The sequence below is a fragment of the Scomber japonicus genome, chromosome 23, assembly GCF_027409825.1.
Source record: "Scomber japonicus isolate fScoJap1 chromosome 23, fScoJap1.pri, whole genome shotgun sequence".
In the NCBI taxonomy this organism is placed as follows: domain Eukaryota; kingdom Metazoa; phylum Chordata; class Actinopteri; order Scombriformes; family Scombridae; genus Scomber; species Scomber japonicus.
Window position 1 is genome coordinate 6,421,707 of NC_070600.1, and position 20,136 is coordinate 6,441,842.

Consider the following 20,136-nt stretch of genomic DNA (forward strand, 5'->3'; position numbering starts at 1 on the left):
GTCACTTCCTGTCTGGATCCCCCATGTGCGCAGTCGGCTCCAGCAGCAGCAGCAGCAGCAGCAGCAGGATGGACTGAAGTGTAAAGAATGTGCATCTGTACATAAGCAATCTACAAATCATTTGTAACTTTTTTTTGTTTGTTTTCAGCAGTGTTTTTTTTCTTTTTGTTTTCCCCCTTTTTTTGTAGTTTGGGGGATTTCTTCCAACCAAACGGAACGAAGAAAAATTAAGTGACTATACTCCAAGTGTATGACTGTAGCTTTTAGTGATGTCCGACACTGCTGTCTATAGGCATTTTAACCCTGAAATTAACCCCCCCCCCACCCGCCAACAAACTCTCCACTGCATGTACGATGCTTGGGACTGCTGGGCTTTCGCTGTCCCCCATTAAACTGAGACCCCCATCGCCCACCCACCCCCCAATCGCCATCACCATGGTGACAGCCCGGCGAGCCACGTGTCTGTATATAGTGAATGTTAAGTATTTGCAAGTATTTTTCTGCATTATGTTCATTTGTCGTTTTTTTTTTTTTTTTTTAAATAGTTTTTTTTTCCTCTCTCTCTCTCAAATCCAGTGTGTGTATCTTTTTAGTGGAAGTTGTCTTCAGGTGGGTCAGATCCACCCGTCAGGCTCTCCTGTGCAAGTGTGTAATATATTTGAATGTTCCATGCTTGTGGACTCTGTAGTCATCCTAAAGGGGTTTTTTTCTGTCATATATCGCTGGGTTTGTTATACCACTGGATGTACAAATTGTAAAGCAAAGACACTAAACTCTAAGGCAGACGCCAAGTTTTTTTTTCTTTTTTTGTTTTGTTTTGTTTTCCGTTTTCTAAAAAGCTGAAATGTGATCATGCAATAGTTTTAAGGATAGAGGGAGCCTCCGAAACTTTTGGGCCTAGTGTTTGCATCATCTAGAAGGGGACGGTCATGTCGTCGTTCTACGTTGCACCCATCACCACCACCCTCCACCCACCCTTATTAACCACTGATGTCACTGCTGCCCTGCAAAGACAACACACAGCAGCTGCTGTGAAAGGTCAAAGGTCATGACTCGGTTCTAGATTTCATATCAGCAAAAAAAAAAAAAAAAAATTACCAATAACGATCCGTTTGTGTTCTTAATAACAGCCTTTAATTAACAAGGTGGTGGACTTTTTGTTTTTGTAGGGCAGAGTTCAACACCCCTCACCACCCCCAGCTTCATCCAGGACCATGAATTCAAAGCCATTTCAGTCCCTCACTAAGTTCTTCCAGCAGCATAAAATAAAAGTCTGTTCTGTCTCCCCTCTCACCTCATCATGTGGGAATATTAAAAAACAAGAAAAACAAAAAAAAGATAAAGCACATAATCATCTCCAGTGCCTCTCTGCCCACTTTCAGACATCACTGTAACTCCGCTTCAGATGTAAACATATGGGCATGGTTCAGTTTTAATGGCTTTAATAATAAAATACAGTCAAATGTGAAACGTTGGTTTGGTTTGTTAATGTTTTTTTATTTTGTAAACTGTAAAAAGTATGAGCACCTATTTAAACATAAAAGCATTCGAAGGGAGAAGACAAGCAAAACAATGATGATGTTGGACATAGGAATGTATGAAGACAAGATAGTCTATGTGATCCAGTTCTGCCCTCACTGAGCGTGGACCAGAGCTCCGGCTCCCTGGCCGTACCCGAACCCTTTGGGTCCGAAGTTCTTGGCGTAACACGCTGTGGGAGGGAAGGAGAAGAAAGAAGAAACATTAACAAGCTGCAGGTTTTGTTGTTCTTGAAGTGCAGTTTTACATTAGAGACATGAAACCTCATTTGAACATTTAACAGCTTGAAGGTGATGGTGGCACAGCTGGTTCATGAAGCTCTCAGAAGAATGGGAAAGGATTTAATGTTAGTGACTCAAGAAACTTCACCAGTGTGAATTATGTTAGCTCTAACTTTTGATGATGATGAAGGTTGTCCAAATATTCCATAAAGGATTCATCGTGGGTTTCTGCAGGTTTTCATTCCAACCAAGCAGGAGCACACCAGACTTGACTCATTTAATCAGTTGAATCTCAACCTTCAGACAGTTAATTGGTCAAATCATGTATGCTCTTGATTGGTTGGTACAAAAACCTGCAGGCACACGACCCTTAATGGAATAGTTTGGACATGCCTGCTCTAAACCAACCAATGCATGCACTCAAACCAACTAGAGCAAGCTGACCCGGCAGGTAAATCCAGCAAGACCAACTAATGACAAGCTAAAGTCTGAAGCTGCTGGATGTTACAGCAGGGCAGCTAACTAGCTCATTTGAAATCTAACTCAAATCACATGTAATCATCTCTTTGCAGTCAACAAGGATTTTGAAGAGCAATGACCCCACCAGCTTCTAAAGGGACCAACCTGACATTTGCAGGTATGTTTACGTAGCTACATGCTGTTTAGCTACACATGAACAGCTAATGAGTTAACAAGCCTTTTGGCTGATTGGTGGTTCTTTGAATAAGGTAAAGTGCAGGACTGTGGAATATTATATCATTCAATAAGGTGTGCTTGAAAATATGGTTTTGTAGCAGTGACCTTAGTTTAGTAAACTTGTAAATAGACTAAGTTTAAAGATCACACAGCACCAGTTAGAAGCTCGGACATACTTTCTCATTCAAGGAAAGGTGTGTCAATATGTATAAGCTCACAAAAGAAAGCATTAGAAGGAGACTTTAAGAGGAAAGCTACTGTTTGTTTTCAGTGTGGCTCATGTTGTGTATCAGGATGCTGTCAGGCTCAGTGTGACCATCTCTCAAAACGCCTCATTCCCTTTATGTAAGATTTGAGCTGCTGTATGGAAATAAAGTGGATGATTGAAGGGTTTCTGCTATTTTCTTGAAGATTAACACAGGATGAGTGATTTTCAGAGCAGATATGAATGTGCAGTTTAATTTCACGTGGAATTTTACTAGCACTGTCGAGCTGTTTATCTCAATTTAACGTCTAATGTTTAAAATAAGCTCAGAACCAAGTGCAGAATTTCTTCTTTTGTTTCTTCAGATTGAAACAAAAACAAGATATCAAACTAAAGTGTTTGGAAATTTCTTCATCTCTCTTGTGCAAATGTGACGCCTCCGGTCCGCTGTCCACATCTGTCTTCAAAATGTTCATGTGGAGACAGAGTAACAATCCCCAGCTGTTGCTCTCACATAGAGTCAGGATGTCTCAGCTCGAGGACAGAGAGACAAAACCGCTGATTGAAAGCAGCAGCTCAGTTTGGGGGTTTAGCGCCGAGATGCAACATTCCTGCTCATCAGTGTGAGGCATTATTATGATGTTGAGCAAACATCCATGCGCTCTGACGTCTGTGTTTGCGTGTGTTTCTATGCGTGCTGGTGTGTACCAGTGTCGGTGTGTTTAGCTCAACCGTCTTATCTCATTGTGCTGATGAGTAAAGAGGAATCACTGCGGGGGTCAGACTGCAGCTGTTCCTGATAGCTCGACGAGGCCGAATCAACACACCAACTGTGAGATGACAGTCATCGGGGACGCCTGTGAACACAACAACCTGTGTACGTGTGTTTACATTACCTAAGAACCTGTTCATCCACTTCTGTTGTTGTTGATGTGATCACATCAGCTGCTAGTGACTGAACTGTAAGAGCACTCACTTGTTAACATCATGGAGCTTTTGTTAGTTACTTACATGTGGATATTTGAGAATTTATAATGTTTTAGTGGCGTAATTATTTTGCATCATGACTGCTCACAGTGTGATTGTCATGTACCTGCAGTTTGTTCATGCAGAAATCAGTCCAGCTTTAAACAATGCAGGAAGTGTGTTGGTGAGGTCGTGTTGTTTCAGATTCTGGTTAAAGATATAATACCATGCAGGAAGTCTAGCTTAAAGGCTTATCGGACACTAAAAACCATTCATAAGACTTAGACCTGTCACTACTTTTATTGGACGATATATTGTCTCAGAAATAATCGCGATAAACGATATTATTGTCATTTGAAGATCATTTTATACCACTGATATAATGATAATATAACTCAGAATATTACTCTGGTTTTAGCTACATTACATTGGCTCCCAGTATCTTTCCATATAGATTTGAATCTTCTACTTGTTTTTAAAATAGACCTGAAGGTTGTGGTTACACTCCCCCTTCCCAACAGAGGAGCTGCCACCATGTAACTTTATTTCATGGATTATTTCACTCTGGGTGTCACTGAGTTCACATGGTGACTGCGGATTCAGTGATTAGTCAGCATATTGAATGTATTACTCATTAATGGATGTTGCTTCTTTGCTGCTTAATCACTCTGACAGATTTATAATCCTCCTGCTCTGCCAGAGCGTGCGTCAGCTAAACCAAATGTTGTTTTACCCTGTGTTGATGCTGTCTGTCTGTGAAACATTACTGATGATAGTAATCCATCACAGAAACATTGTGTGATGCTGTGATGTATCACTTTGGACGCTTCATCTCACCTTTGCAGTAGATTTCTCCATCTTTCTCGGTCTGGGTGGTCGACTCCAGGCTCTTGCCGCATTTCGCGCAGCGGAAGCAGTTCTTATGCCACGGCTGTGATGAGAAACAAAGAATTACCTTTCATGTCAAGCTTCTTTTTAAGTTTTTCTTTAACGTTTGTAGGTATTAAGACATAACCGTATTCAAGCAGAGATGGAGTAAGAAGATTTCTATGAAGCCTTGTATCAGTACAGAGAATTAAAGGTTTTGCTTTAGCCAATGAGCGCATCCCCACATAGATTTCCTCCATTAGGAAACACATTAACAGCTTTCCGCCCGATGACATCACCTGCTATAAATCAGATTATATGTATCAACAAGCGCCTCCTGACAGGAAACAGTCCACTCCCAACATTTGTGCTCTCAGGATTCACTAAGAGCACAAATCTTTACTCCTCTGTGGACAGCTCCTTCTTCTTCTTCTTCTACAAAACATCCTGTAGATTTATCTCCAGAGTCTCAGCTCATGACTTCATCTTCTGTAAATATGAGTGTGCCAGAGCCCCCCCCCCCCAAAAAGTGTCTGCACAGCCTGACGCGATTACTGCCAGCTGTTAGGAAGCTCAAACAGGATTGGTGTTCTCTCATTAGGAGAGACCACACCAAACCTCCTGCATGTGGTTCAGCCCTGTAAAAAACATTAAAAAAAATAAAATAATCACATGCTTTCACTCCAGTCGAACATGTTTCACCCCCGTGTGGTCCGTTTCAGGCTGTAATCATAGCTCTAGTTCTCTCTTTCAGGAGCTCATTCTTTAAATCTGTGGTAAAATCAGATTCCCAGGCTTGCAATCTCACTTTAGACTCTTCATCACCGTTGTCATGACGACCCCCATAATTCTCACCTGAGCCAAGGGTCATCATTTATACTACTTGGCTCCAGTAGTGAAAGCCAAACAGTCAACTGGAGTAATATGTTGGCAGAAGTCTTGATTTAAAGTCTGACTGTGTGTATTGTATCAAAATGTGTTGCTAGCTGGGTTTACTTTAAAGTCATGATGAGATTTATTACATCATGGATAGCTCACTTAACCAAATGAATGGATGTATTGTTGGTTTTGGACTGTGTGAAGTCATCAGCTTATGCTTGAGGGGAGCGGTGACACTCTCTCACCTTGCCCGCCCCCATGATCTTCTCCGCCGCATACACAGAGTCCCCACACCGGGCGCATTTCTCCGAACCGCCGAACTTCTGCGCAAATTTGGACGGGTTGGGGTTGGTGGTGGGTCTGTGAACCTGTGTCCTAGGGGATAGAAAAAAAAGGAGCAAATTAAGCATGTGATTTAAAAAAAATGGAATCTTAAAAATGAGGCTTTATCAGTCGGCATCTGAAAACTGTCAATGACCAAATCTCTGAAATATACTGAAGCATTCTGTCATTTAAAAAGTTCATTTTACTCATTTTAAAGGGGAACCTGCATCTGAAATAAACAATATGCTGAATTATGTTTTTATATCCATAGGAATTCAACTTTTATTAAATGAATTGTATTTTTTAAATTCTAACACAAAAGAAGTCTAAATTGACATTATGAAATGAACTTTGAACCCATTAGGACTGCTTACATTAACCACTATATAGTCAATAATGACCTGAACCATAAACATCTGCATTGTTAAAAGCCTGTTACTGTCTGTGTCAGCTAAACAATAATTCCTCTTTTTAATTCATATTAGTTAATAATTTCCAGAATGTATTTAAAAAAACAAGCAGTCTCTCTCTCTCTCCTCACCCAGTGGTAGGCGAGAGAGTGAGCGGGGCACACTGGGGGCCTCGGAGCGGTGCTTACTGAAGGGTGACTGCCAGTCCCAGTGGCCCCTGAATGAAAGTCTTTGTGGTGGAGGACAGAGAAAACGAGTTGAGTGGGATCTTGCTGGTTACATAATAAACTCTTTCATAATAACCACCTGACGTCTGGGACGGGATAAACACTCTGCGTACGTACGGGTGTGTGTGTGTGTGTGTGTGTGTGTGTGTGTGTGTGTGTGTGTGTGTGTTTGTGTGTTTGTTTATGGTCACATCATGCTCACAGTGTGCTCACTAGAAACTACAGTTTATCGCTCTATTCCACTCTAAGAAGTAGGTGTCATTTTTTTGTGAGTGCCTACAAAGTAAACCCCATCCTATTTTGAGTTCTGTACCACACGCTGGTAGACTGTTTGAGAGCAGTGATCCAGATCTGTTAATAATCTGTTAAACCACGAGATCATTACTCTCAATTCTGGTCTGGTTTTAAGTTGGACCTACTGCACATAGATGGGAACTGCTGGGGGCGAGCTAGATTTGATAAAGAGGCAAACTGTTCACTAATTGTCCGGTCGAGGTTTCTTTCCTCACTAAAAGTCTTGTTTAGGCAGTCAGGGGCAGAAATGCATGCTGGGAAAATACATGGGACACTGACCTTGTGTTTTTAGTGTGCTGACCACTGATACTGCTGGAGGACTATTAGGGAATTTTTGACCATGTCTTTATCTGAACATCTTTCCCAGTTTTCTAATTCTATGCAATCTGTTTATGTACGTTTATGCAATCTGTAGCTACTTAGAGTCCAGCGTGATGAACACACATCGTTAGGAGGTAACTGCACTGTGAGTCAGTACTCGCTGACCTTTTAAACCTCTCTGCAGCCGCTTGTGCAGTTAGTTAAGAATGTGAATGATAGTTTATTGAGACAAATGCGAGCTTGTTTGCAGAGATGTTGCCATTTGTGTTGCTCCATCTAGTTTGGACAGCTTTAACTGTTGTATCTACTCCAAATCCTTCAGTTGCTTTTGATGGAGACAGAAGCAACATAACTAACACATATAGTTGAGTAGACATCTCTGACTACAACGTCATCTTACCTTCTACTTGTATGCAACACATCATGTCTGAAAACTACCGTATAGAAATACCTTGCAGCCTTGAAATGTATTATATAACACCCAGCGGTGATACACCAGCCCTGCTTACTCTTCATGTTTGATTCCCAGCCGCTCCCCTCGGTCCATGTTGAGCGTTCCAGCCCCCTGCCCGTAGCCGTAACCTTTGGGGCCGTACTTCTTCCCGTAGCACGACTTGCAGTAGATCTCCTGGTCGTGTATAGCCAGTGTGGTGCTGTCTAAACCCTTCCTGCAGACCACTGAAGATGCACAAAGAGAGACAGAAAGAGTGACATATGTTGTCTTCCTACACTGAACATAGATATGAAGTACCTTCTCATCATTATAATGGTGCTGAAATGTTCTCAAATACAATAAAGTGAGTATCTGCTCTTAGTTTATAGAAGAAATATGATGATGATGATGATGATTGGGGTTTTTTGGTCTAGAAAAGCTTGTTGCTGAAAATGTGCACTGGAAACATTTAATAGAGTTGAAATTCTAAAAGTAGTTGAAGTGGTTTTGGAAGAGACAAGCCCTAAAAGAAACTAACATGTTTGTTTAAGTGTAAGAACTGAATGGAGAAAAGATTCAGCTGAAATGAAAGTACTGAAGAGAGTTGAAATGTTAGCAGTGATAAATTTGGCTGGAAGAGACAGTGGGAGTGGAAAAACTCAAAGAAGTCAAAGTATTGGAATTGCATGAGTAAGAAGTTACAACCTCATTCAGTACTTAACACCTAAACTTCAACTTCCACTTCTTTCAGGCCTTCAGTTTTCAGCTTCCATTTGTACTTATTTTAGATGCTGTGTCTCAACTGCCACTTCAACTCCTTTCAGTTCATCAGCTTTCTACCTCTAACTAAACATTTTTTTAGTAACTGTGCGTTAGCTGCCACTTCAACTACTTTCAATCCTTCAGTTTTCAGCTTCCATTTGAACTTATTTTAGTAACTCTGCCTCACCTGCCACTTCAACTCCTTTCAGTCCTTCAGCTTTCTACCTCCAATTGAACTTATTTTAGTAACGGTGCTTCAGCTGCCACTTCAACTTCTTTCAGTACTTCAACTAAACACACATATTCAGCAGTGAACACATTGTTTTTCTTTAGGAGGCAAACATCTGGTTGAAGTGAACTTATGCCAGTTTAGATATTAAGTGAAAAGAAACTCCAGAAGTTTCCACGTTTCGTTTTTTCATCTCAAACCTAACAGGTATTATCTTTGCTTCATCTATTCCTTTTCCCTTTTTTTGAGACTTTAGTGTTTCTTTATCATGTTCGGTTTTCCACTATTTCGTTTCAACTGAAATGTGCAAGTTATTTCAGCCTACAAAGTAAAAATATTAATATTAAGAGAGGAAATAAGTGCTCAGCAGTGGGACTACATAGCTAGTTTTTCTACCATCAGCACAGGATTTCTGGGTATTGGAGTTTAACCTCCAACGGCAGGCTGTACAGTAGCTGTGGAGAAAGTTGACTTTGGCATGAATGTACAGACTGAATAATGTATGGCCTGAGAAAACAGAAGCATTGCACATTTACTGGCTGTTGGGATTAGCTGAATTCTTCGTATTCTGACCTGCACTATGTGAGCGTCTGAGACCGGTTTAAGATTTCAATCTACTGGATGGAAAAACGTCTCAACCCTCATCTCTGATCTCATGCCAACTTCTCTGAAAAGAAGGGTGGGGGAGCTTATTAGAATATTTCTGGATTTCCAATCTTATGGCTCCTAAATCCTCATATTACCTTCACTACCTCTGTTTCCTGAGTGTCTGAGTTATTGTCACAAGTGTTCACAGTCCACTTTAGTCACAGTTACATCATTAATGTTCATTCATTGTAGTGTGGAGTCATATGAGGCTCTGTTTGCAACTGTGTGACTTTTTCGGTCTCCATGTAGCAGCCTTTCATGTTCAGAAATGATATGTGGTGAATGTCAGAGAATGTCAGACTGAGAATCTGGAAGAAAAGGGCAAAGGAGAGTCATGGACTTGCTGGGCTCAGTCTCAGTAGGAGTGTCAGACAAGGCTGCTTTTGTGATGTCGAGCGAGCTGGAAAAAAAACACTCTTTCGTGGCTTTGGATTGCTTCGGTCTCCTCTTGATAACAGTTAAATGAAAGCGGCTGTGTGATCCCTGTCCTCTCTGGAACATCTTCACTGACATTTCACGGAGCGGTTCAGGAGAAGGAGCGGGGCCGCCCACCCATCCGGCGAGCTGACAATGAGGCGTGAACTAAACAACTGGTGGATGACCAGCGGGAGAAGCAGTACAAACTGTCCTTTATGAGCCGCGGGGAGGTGAAGCAGAGTTCACCATCCTTTCACCTGACTCATCCCTGGATTGGTTCCTGTCCCCGATCATTCGCGGCTAATGCATTCGTTTACGAGCCAGTGGAAGAAACTCTTTGATATGTGAGACTTAAGAGTTGGCCGTCATGCTAAATTCACCCTTCTTCCCTTCTTCACAGCATATTTCATAATTTTCCTCCCCTAGGTTTTCTGATGACACAGCTAATGAATGAGATGCTTTTTAAACCGTCAACTCTGAATTTTCAAAAGCACTTTTCATTCACATCTGCAGTACGACTAGACGCTCATTTTAATGGGTGCTATGGCGATTTAATGCTGCACTTTCATCCACAAGTCTTGCATACTGTCTCACTTACTGATGGAATATTTATTGAGACTAATTATGAGTTAGACAGCTGCACTTTCCTCCAACTCACCTGTCACATATTGAGGTGTGTATTATTTTCTTTTTTTTTCCAAAAGGGGGGGAAGGAAAAAAAAAAAAAGGAATAATCAGAATCTTGACTTTGGATGTATAGTGGTCCATAGCTCCATAAATACAGAGTCCTACACTCCCCATAGTATAATGTCCATACGCATGTCATTCAAACTCCATGTCCCCAGTTTGTTCACCCTGATGACATCACCACAGTCATTTTTTCCAGATGTTAGAAAGCTTCTGCAGAGCCACACGCAAATTGATACAGATGTTTTCAGAGGCCATCTACTACTACCTATAATAACTACACTGATCTTGATACAGTATAAAACCTTTTATAACAAAAAGCAAAACAAGACTTATAAATTGAGAGGCTGACTGAAGATGGGAAGAAATTGTGAGCAGTGGCATAAAACACATCTGATCTCCTCTCCATGGACTAAAAACTACTTTTAAACTTAATCCACAAGTCTGTGTCAGAGCTAAACTGTACTTACTGCAGAGGAAACAGCATTTGTGGAAGCTCTTGCCATCGCACTGCACCTCCTCAGCATGGTAGACTGTCCCGCGGCACGCTGTGCACTTGTTGCCTCCTCCCCAGTTTGGCATTGTGTTTGTGTTGCTTCTAAAAAAAAAAAAGAGAGAGACAGAGAAAGACAGGAGAAGGTGACGCAAGCACTTAGTTGTTTTTTAATCTGTTCCTCCTCTGCTTGTTCAGATTTGTCTTTTTTATTTCAGAGCTTGTTCCTCAGGTTAAATGAGCTTAAATGCTTTTCAGCGACGCCCTTCACTTTTTCACCTGGAGGCCATTCAGTTTCACCACAACCGTAGCATCTGATAACTCTCTAAACAGGGTCAGCTCTAGATTTCAGGGGTGATGATCATGTTAATCATCACTGTAATTGTTTCTTTTGCGGTTTCAAGCATGTTTTTTTTCATGGACTGGAAAGATCAGGATATTTAAAGCTGCTCCAATACCATAATCTTGCCGGATTCCTAAAAATCACAATGAGAAATGGTTGAATTAAAAAAATAAAAAAACCCACAACCACCATCCTGAAAAGAAAACAACAACCCCAACACAAACAATGCAAACCAGGTCGGAAACAACGGAGCAGACTAATACCCGGAGGAATGTTTCATTGCATTTTAGGGCTTTTGTTGTCTGACAGGCTGCGGCTGTGGGACACAAATACAAACCGCAACAGGACAAGTGTATAGTAAACACTGTCATTACCTCACAGTCACTCCCTGACTCACACGTGTGCCCGTCTGTAATTAAAGGACAAGAGGGCGTTGATGAGCTTCCATAAAGGACAAATTTAACTTGTCTTTTTTTTAAGACTTTTCCCACCGCAAAGCAAACCAGCCTGCTGTGATAACGTACTGTGGAGGTAAAATTAAGCAGCTACTGGTATTCTTAATTAAATGAAAAGGAAACAGGAGCCACTAGGAGTTATTTATCTTGCCGGCCCTCCTCCCAGCTGGATTAGAGACTGAACAACAGGCCTGAACATGAGAGGGGATCAAAAGACTACTAACTTTGCCCCTTTTAAAGCTCCCTCAGGGCTGCAGTGTAATGAGAATGACTGTGCTGATTTGTACTATTAATGAAATAGCCTTTATTTGCCTGCACAGAGAGGATCACACTGAGGCTGAATGCACTTTTAAAGCAAATCAAATGTTTTGCCAAAAGGTAAACAAGTTCAGTGTATTAAAACATATTAATATATACAGTACCAGTCAAAGGTTTGGACACTTTCTCATTGATGTGAATGTCCAAACTTTAGACTGGTACTCTATATATTCTGTAGTCTGTGTTCATACCCAAAAACATTCCTCAGAATTAAGACTAATTAAATTGTTTTATTTTTTTAACTCTTTGATGCACAATTTTAATACTAGTAGGAACTTTTGTCTTATATTAAATTAAAGTCCAATAAAAAAGTTAATGGAACAAGTGCCAGGGGAAAAAACACTGTTTTCAGAAAGTACACTGTGACCTCATGCTTGGACTTAATGTGATCATTAATTAAATACAGCCATTGATTTCAGTTATCATGGAATTTGACTACTTTTCTAGGATTAGGCTATAAATTGAAACGTGAATACATGATTATTTTAGGTTCTTTTTAATAGTTTTTTTTAATAGTTTTTTTTAGCTTTACTTACACTATTAGACGCAGACAGGATAAATTAGTTTTGACATATGATGTAATTTAAAAGTAGCCAACCTGTTCAACCTGTCAGTAAATGAGTCTGAGCTCTGCTTTCAGTACTTGATGTTCTAGTTACCTTTCAGTAGAGTTAAAAAGCAGTTTATAACGTCCAGGTGTGAAAAAGCTTCAGCTCCAGTTGTTCGTGTATCCAGACGCTTCTCCTGCAGACTTTACTACACTGCCGCTGCTGCTGCCACATACTCCGCATATTTACTGCTGTGCACTGGCGGAGGCGTTTCTAGGGGCGTGAACTCAACACTGCTGCCTTCAAGCGCAGTCGGAAATTAGGAAAAAGACGCGGAATTATTGCTGCCTTCTTGTACAGCTAGGAAAACAGGGGTTTAAATGTAATGGACTCTTGAGATTGAGTTAGGTTGAATTTATTTTGAGGTTTTTATAAAGTCGAACTTTGAAGGGAATTAGTTGCATACGCATATTAAATGACCATGCACTGATAGCAGACCTGGTATTTTTGCTAATTGGGACCAAATTGATATGATTTACCTTCAATGATCCATCTATCCATCCACCTATCCATCTACCTATCCATCTACCTATCCATCCATCTATCCATCCATCTATCCATCTACCTATCCATCCATCTATCCATCTACCTATCCACCCATCTATCCATCTATCTATGAGAAGTGGTGTAAATGTCTATAACACCCCTGCTGTGTCAAATCTGTCCATACCTACAGTTATCCTGCCCCCTGCTGGACACACATGGTTTGTTCATGTTTGCCTTGCAAGCACAGAAAGATGTTTGCATCACAGAAAAGCCACACACAAAAAATTAATGATTAATGTTGACATTATAATGGACTATACTGTTGCATTGACGCAATGTTGACCAGTCCAGCACTGTTCAAAACCACCACAGACCACATCCTCATAATAACTGAATATGCAGCGTGGCTGATGTCTATGAGCCAAATGAAAAAGACAGACAGTGTTTTACTGTGGAAATAAACCATTAGAAAAAAAAATCAGCTCTGTTGCATTTCAATAGTCCATCCTTCAGTTATCAAGAAAAATGTATGATGATGAAAGCAGAATAAATGTATACAACTCACCATTCCCTCAGGCTTTCACAGTTTTTGTGTTTCTCTCCTGCTTTTTATGCCAAATTGGACCCAGCTGTCCAGGCAGCAGTTTATATTAGAGGTTACAAAACACTGAAAGCAAAGTGGAAAATCGCCACAGACAGTGGGACTCTAGTTAGAGTCAAATATTTAAGCTGACACTGTTACAGGTCACTGAAAACTTGAGTTTTATGACTTTTCTTGTATCAGAACAAGTCTTACCACAGTGAAAGTACATGGCGGCACTGGGCTCAGACTGGTATTACTGATTCAATTTAATTACAATTAAGGAGTGTAGACTTGAATGATGGCTAATTAAAGACTTAAATGTACACAGAGATGCAGTAAATCTAGTTTTGGTGTAAACCGATGTCAAGTCTCCTACTGTTTATATAATATTTACAGCGAGAGAAAACACAGACAGTGCCCTGACTGTCTCCAACAAACCACAGCTTCATTACTTTCCAATTATGCTATTTATGAAAGGACACAACAATAGAGCAATAGAGGAATATTAAATCAGCTAAATGTTATAATCAGTCATCTTTGGCATAGCTTATTCAGACTGAAGGCTGAGTTGGTTCCAGCATTGTACTATAAAAGAGGATAATGATATGGCCACTTATGTATTAAGATCAGACCATGATTGCAATGGCTGAAAGATACTGAAACAAATACACTACGATGCGTTGAAAGGCATGTTTCCTCTATAATTGCATCATTTGTCACAATGAACAGTATTGGATATATCAACAAAGTGTGACATATTATTAAATTACTATTTCATTTATTTGATTTAACAAAGTTATCCAAGATTTCTGTGTCCAAATATCTGCCCCTTCAGTTATTCCATTAAATTCACTGATTGCTAATTACTTTCAGGTGATTGAACTCAGCCATGCTAAATTCAAACTTCACTCATATTAAACATTATGACCAGAATGAAGCTGTCAACACACTAGTTTTACAACTCAGCTACGCCTCCATGAAACAAACCACCGGAGGAGGAGGAGGAGGAGGAGGAAGAGGTGAGAAAGAAAAGTAGTTATATATGAGCTGAATCAATGTGAGAGTTGTCAAATGTTAAAGTAATGTTGGAGAGGTGGAGTGGCCAGCCTCCCAAAATGTCTCAGAAGAGTCCAGAAAGGTCTCTGAGCCATCTGCTAAAGTCAATGTTCATAACTCAACAACATAAAAGAGACAGAGCTCAGTCAGAGTCAGAGTGGTGCTTATTCTATTTTATTTAAGATTTATTTGGTAGAGACATAAATCATTTTATTTTACATATCAATATAAATGTCAGTTAGCCAAGAGGCTAGTTTTCATCTGTAGGCCATGGGAGGTCAACAACTTAGCCAAACACAATTTTAAATAAATAAATAAAAGAGAACTAGCTTAGAGCTACATACTAATGTCAGCATGCTAGTTAGTTTAGTATGATATCATGCTAACACTTGCTAATTAGAGCTGAGCTTAGCTTAGCTGCAGACAATATAAACTGCTGCTAAACTGTAGGGTTTAATTTTTGTTCACACAACTGTTCACTGTGTGTCTGAAATATTGGTTTGGTTTTTATTTTAGGTATGATTATTTTCAGTAGGCTACCTATTTATTACTCTTTTTAATGCACTGACAGGAGCTAGTGAGAAACAGTATTTCATTTCATTCTGTCTATGCAAATCAGGGTTATTATAGTTAACTAAAACCAGCAGTGAAAAAAGAAATGTTCTCCTTCCATTTTTACTGTATTCTGTTCAGTTTGATGGGCTAGTACCAGTAGGAGACCACACACACAGCTAATTTAACCTGTGTCAGCATTATTTCATCCTTTTCAGCTTCTACTAATGAAGCCTTTCCTCCTAATATCTGAAAAACTAAGATTAAATAAAAACTAAACTAAAACTACTTAATCACTAGTTAAACTAACTAAAACTAAACTGAAATAAAAAAGCAAACTGAAAAACTAAATAAAAATAAAAACTAATGGAAAATTCAAAACTATATTAACCCTGATGTAAATACTCAGTGAATCTTGAATCAATCGAAGTATTAGACAAATTAAAAACCGTGTCCTGATGGTGACACTAGATGAAAAGTCAGAGGATAACTGTCTAGACGTCACAGTTGGTACCATGAATATTGATACCAAAGTTCATAGTAATCCATTTAAAAGACATTCCACTAAAAAACCATAATGTCAACCTCCTGGTTGTGCAGTCAGGAGATCACCAAAGTCATTAGGATTAATCTTCTGTGGACCATGAATGTCTGTAAACATTTAATGGCAATCATTTAAAAGTTGTTGAGATATTTCAGTCTAGACTGAAATGTTGGATCGACCAACAACTGCTGACAAACAACATTGGTGAAAAAAGAACATTTTATAGTTGATAGGCATAGTCCTGACTTGAACCCAGTTGAGATGCTGTGTGGTAGAACCTGAAATGAAGCAGTTTACTTTACAAATCTGGCAATGCACGTGTGTTTAATAGACCCAATGGTGTCATACACTAAGAATTTCTGGCAGTAGAAAATAAGCAGGCTTAATGAAAAACAGATTTCAGCAGGTAGAGCCGAGCTCCTCTTGGCCCTTGCTAGGCCAGAAAGGCTTGAGGTGAAGAAATCCCAAAGTGGAGTCACTGACGAATTAATGGAAATAAACCTAATGTTTTTCGTTGTAAATGAGATGTTGAGCATTTAGAGGGGAAACAAAGATGCTTGCTCTTATAAAACAATAATGGGATGGTTAATGGTACATTTAAAGGTTAGTTAGTACACAAAATTGCATGTGTTTTAGATGGGATCTGTATTTTTTATTTTTATCGGTGTCCCCCCCCCCCCCCTCTCCTTTTGTAAAGACAGGAGGAACACTCCAAGCAAGCATTTTAAAACACAATGTAAATGAAAACAATGTCATTTCTCATTGAGTTAGGGTTCAACCGTTCACTCACTCTTCTACTTATAAACTTGGTTTGATTTTTAGCTTCAGTTTCATTCTCAGCCTGAAGTTTGTTTTTTAAGTAACTAAAAATAGCTTAAATATCTATCTGGGTGTGATTGCATTGGCTCATTCCCCATTTGCGCTCTCTTCTGATTACCTCTAGGTTATAATCAAACCATCTAGTGTTCCTCATCAATCATTCATCACATTACATATGCACGACAAGGCAGGTTTCATAAACACTGGGAAAGTTATGATGAACTCTGTAAAGCCTCAGGATGTTTCCTACTTACTTACATCCACTGCTGCTCCAATGAGTCATCACTCATTCACTGTCTTGGGAGACTATTAAGTTAAACTGGACAAGTGTTTGTAAGACATTTTAACGTTCTCTTCACTCCGGCTTCCTGAGTGAAATGAACTATCTTCTAAATCCTTCCGGGCACTAAGGAGACATCCGCTGACAACATTCAGCGTTTTATGACCACATGTGTTTTCTGAGCCTGACACATGTAATTTGCAATGAGGTCATCAGGGTTTAGGGCTGGACAAGCAACATGAATTAAGACATTATTGATTTGGGAAATGAGGGAATACCTTTTTTAGAAGAAATGAAACTCGCTGTCGGGACAATGAAGATGGTCTTTATAAGTGATGCTGGAGTTTTAAACAGCATTTAAAGGAATAGTTTGACATTTTGAGAGGTCTGTTTCTAGTTAAATAGTCAGCACATAATCCTGTAAAACTGCCACTTGTTGGTTTTTTATGATTTTATTATTATAACTTTTAGATTAGCTGTTCTGTTTATTCTAAGTTAAACTAACCACATATCAATAGGAGTTATTGTAGGAAAGTAAAATGAATTTAGATAAGCTGAAATGGAATTAGAAGTCATGTGTGCACTGTGTAAGAATTAAATTAAAACAGACAGAGGAAAACATGCTGGTTGAACAGGCATGCAGTAAGTGAAGGGATCATTCAGTATTGTATCAGTAACAATACACACTATATAACTGGGCCAATTAACCAAACATACCCAACCATGACGCCATCTACCGAAACACGGACCCATTTCCCAAAACCATTACCACTACTCCCCTGCTTTCACTCATTAAGAAAGCACCGCCATTCAATATCATTAACTCAAGTCATCACAGCTGCAGTCTAATTAACACACAATTCTCCAGGTGGAAAAACTGAGGGTCAAAATTATGAATGCACCAATCAGAGCTTCAGGATAGATAAAAGGACCATGTGTTAGTTCACTTGTTGGGGAATAATGGATCAAAGAGTTGAGGCAGAATAATGTGATTTCTTTCCCCATGTATAAAATGATTTTGTATGTATTAAGGTTTTTTATCGGTTCCATATTTTTACAGTACATTTACTTTATCACTCAACTGTGTCTTTATATTGCATTCATCATGTAAATAGGTTGTTCTGTGGTCCAATCATAAATGTCATTATTCATTGCAGTAACAGGTTTTTACAGTTAGTGTTTTGAATTGATCTCACCACTATGTATATGTCAATGTATATCTGATGGCTTCTGTGTGATGCTTGAAGGCAAAGGTTGGTTTAAATGTAAGATAACAAGGTTTTGAGAGGAGAGTTTGGTTTTGACATGGAGGGTTATGAAGATGAGTGTGCAGTTGTGTTTAGAGTTTTGGGAAATGGAGCATCATTTCAAGAAGAAACGTAAATGGAATTCAGTTTAGCATTTTGGATTTGAGTCTTGTCTCATATTTTCCCAATCAGCATGTTTCCTTTTCTATGAACATTTTGGTATAGGTATAGAGGTATAGAAATAGAAATTCTTTGTCTACTTTTGTTACTATTAATTATTATAATTATTATAAGGGTCTTTCCCAATTCATGGAAATTAAATAATGAATAAGCGTATCTGGGTCCATTTTCTTATACTGTCTAATTTGAACCAGTTTGTAGAGGATTCAGGCACTTTTATCTTTCATACACAGTAAACTATCAGACAACCTTAGAAAACACCAGCTTTAAGATTGTGTTTGGATGTGAGGAAAGTATCCAGTCATACACAGACTTAGAGGTGGGAGTGACTCCAGTTGGTTTGCATGGAAACCTATCTGACCATCTGTTGTTGAAGTAACCAAGATAATAATTTTACTACACATTATGACAGTGAGTACTCAGTAGTTGGTTCTTTTACTAAGTAAAGGATGTGACTCCTTCAACCACTGCATGTTACAGTCAGAGTTTCTATTAGCAGTAATAACAGTAGTGTTGGTTATGCCTCAGGAACAAGTGTGTACTCACTGATGAGACACAACACATACTTGGCTTAACTTAGCTTTCTAATATAAAGCTAATTGTCCCATCTGCTGAGGGTTATTGTCATAAATGCCTCGCCGGGTCCCTCGACTCACTTTTACCGCCGATGTGAAAGCTTTAATTAGATGTTTATGTCCTGTGACACGCTGTGTGTGTTTTTAAATGCGACTCAATCAGCCTGATATGACCCAGAGATCAAACTTGATGCACCGCCTGTGTTATCCACCAACGCAGTGAATGAGAAACTAGGGTTTGTTTACAGATTGGCCACTTTACTATTGTTTCATTTAGTGTACTGTTCAATCTGAGCAGTGATTCCTCAACAAAATGATGGCAGTGACACAGAGCAATTTGCAGCTCGGGTCACCTGAACACATCTGTATGGTTTGTTTCCATCTGCTACTGTTGGAATGCTTCATAATAAAGGACAAGCAGGACTGGGGAACACTACATTGTATTCTCCCATAGGCAAAATACAAGTAAATGGTGTTATATCTGGTGAGGGGAAAAAAACAAAACTACAATTTTGAAGCCAGGGCTCCAAAATGACAGGCATGCATGTTAGTCCTGCATATTTTGGCAGGACGATAAAAAAAATGTAGTTTTAATGGGGAAATATTCCTTAAGAATGTAGGTGTTACACTTTTTTTCTATATAATGTATTAATGATCTATTAGAAGTGATATGGTTGAAATATTTTAAAAAAGCCCAAAATGTCCTTTGTGAGACATAAAGGGTTACATCAGTCTTTAAAAAAAGAGCACACATTACAAAAGTGTTTGTACATACATTTTTTAAAATTTTATTTCAAGTTTTGTGATAGAAGTCACATAGACGAAAAAAAACTGTTCGGCCCAAAACTACACAGAGAGCAGAGCTAGAGTGAAGGAACAGCTCAGCAGACACAACTACTACAACTAGCAGTGCAATAATCATTATTTTTTAACATTCTGCATATGTAAGTATTTAATGACACTATGGGATACAATGTAGAAAAATAATCACAGACATAAAACTGTACAGTCATGCCTATAAAAATCCACCGATTGAGGGTGGATCATGTGGGCACAGTTTGGCAGCTCGTGTGTACAGAGCTGTACAGAGCACCTGTGGTTTGTTTTTTTTTGGTTTGGTTGTCGAGAATCGAACCCCCGAACAACCTCAATGTACAGAGGCATGCGATAAAAGGCGAAAAAACAACAGCTATCTTCTCTTTAGCGAGGTGCCTTTAAAGCAAGGCACTGTGAACCCCAAACTGCACCAGCTGACGTTCAACCGCGTCAAATCTCCTGAATGTGTAGGACTTTATGAATGTGGGGTGGGGGGGGGGAAGAAAGCTCAGTCTACTTTTCCTGGATAAATAAAGGTTAAAAGGTTTGTTACAGTACTCTGATATTTCTCCAGAAGTCGCAAGTATTCAAGTACCTGAGAGCATCGTCACATATCACATGGTCCTTCACCAGTAACAAGAGTTAGAGGGGGTTTG

The 20,136-nt window shown here is 39.4% G+C and overlaps 1 protein-coding gene across 1 annotated transcript; it reads right to left on the minus strand.

Moving 5' to 3' along the window:
* Positions 1-1,538: 1,538 nt before the first annotated feature.
* On the minus strand, positions 1,539-12,499 carry csrp2 (cysteine and glycine-rich protein 2). Its single transcript, XM_053313865.1, has 6 exons — positions 12,394-12,499; positions 10,596-10,723; positions 7,459-7,627; positions 5,619-5,748; positions 4,465-4,558; positions 1,539-1,711 (listed from the first exon to the last, which is right to left on the minus strand). Exons 2-6 carry the CDS (start codon positions 10,705-10,707, stop codon positions 1,635-1,637), a joined length of 582 nt encoding a protein of 193 aa, XP_053169840.1. The 5' UTR covers positions 10,708-10,723; positions 12,394-12,499; the 3' UTR covers positions 1,539-1,634.
* Positions 12,500-20,136: the final 7,637 nt, after the last annotated feature.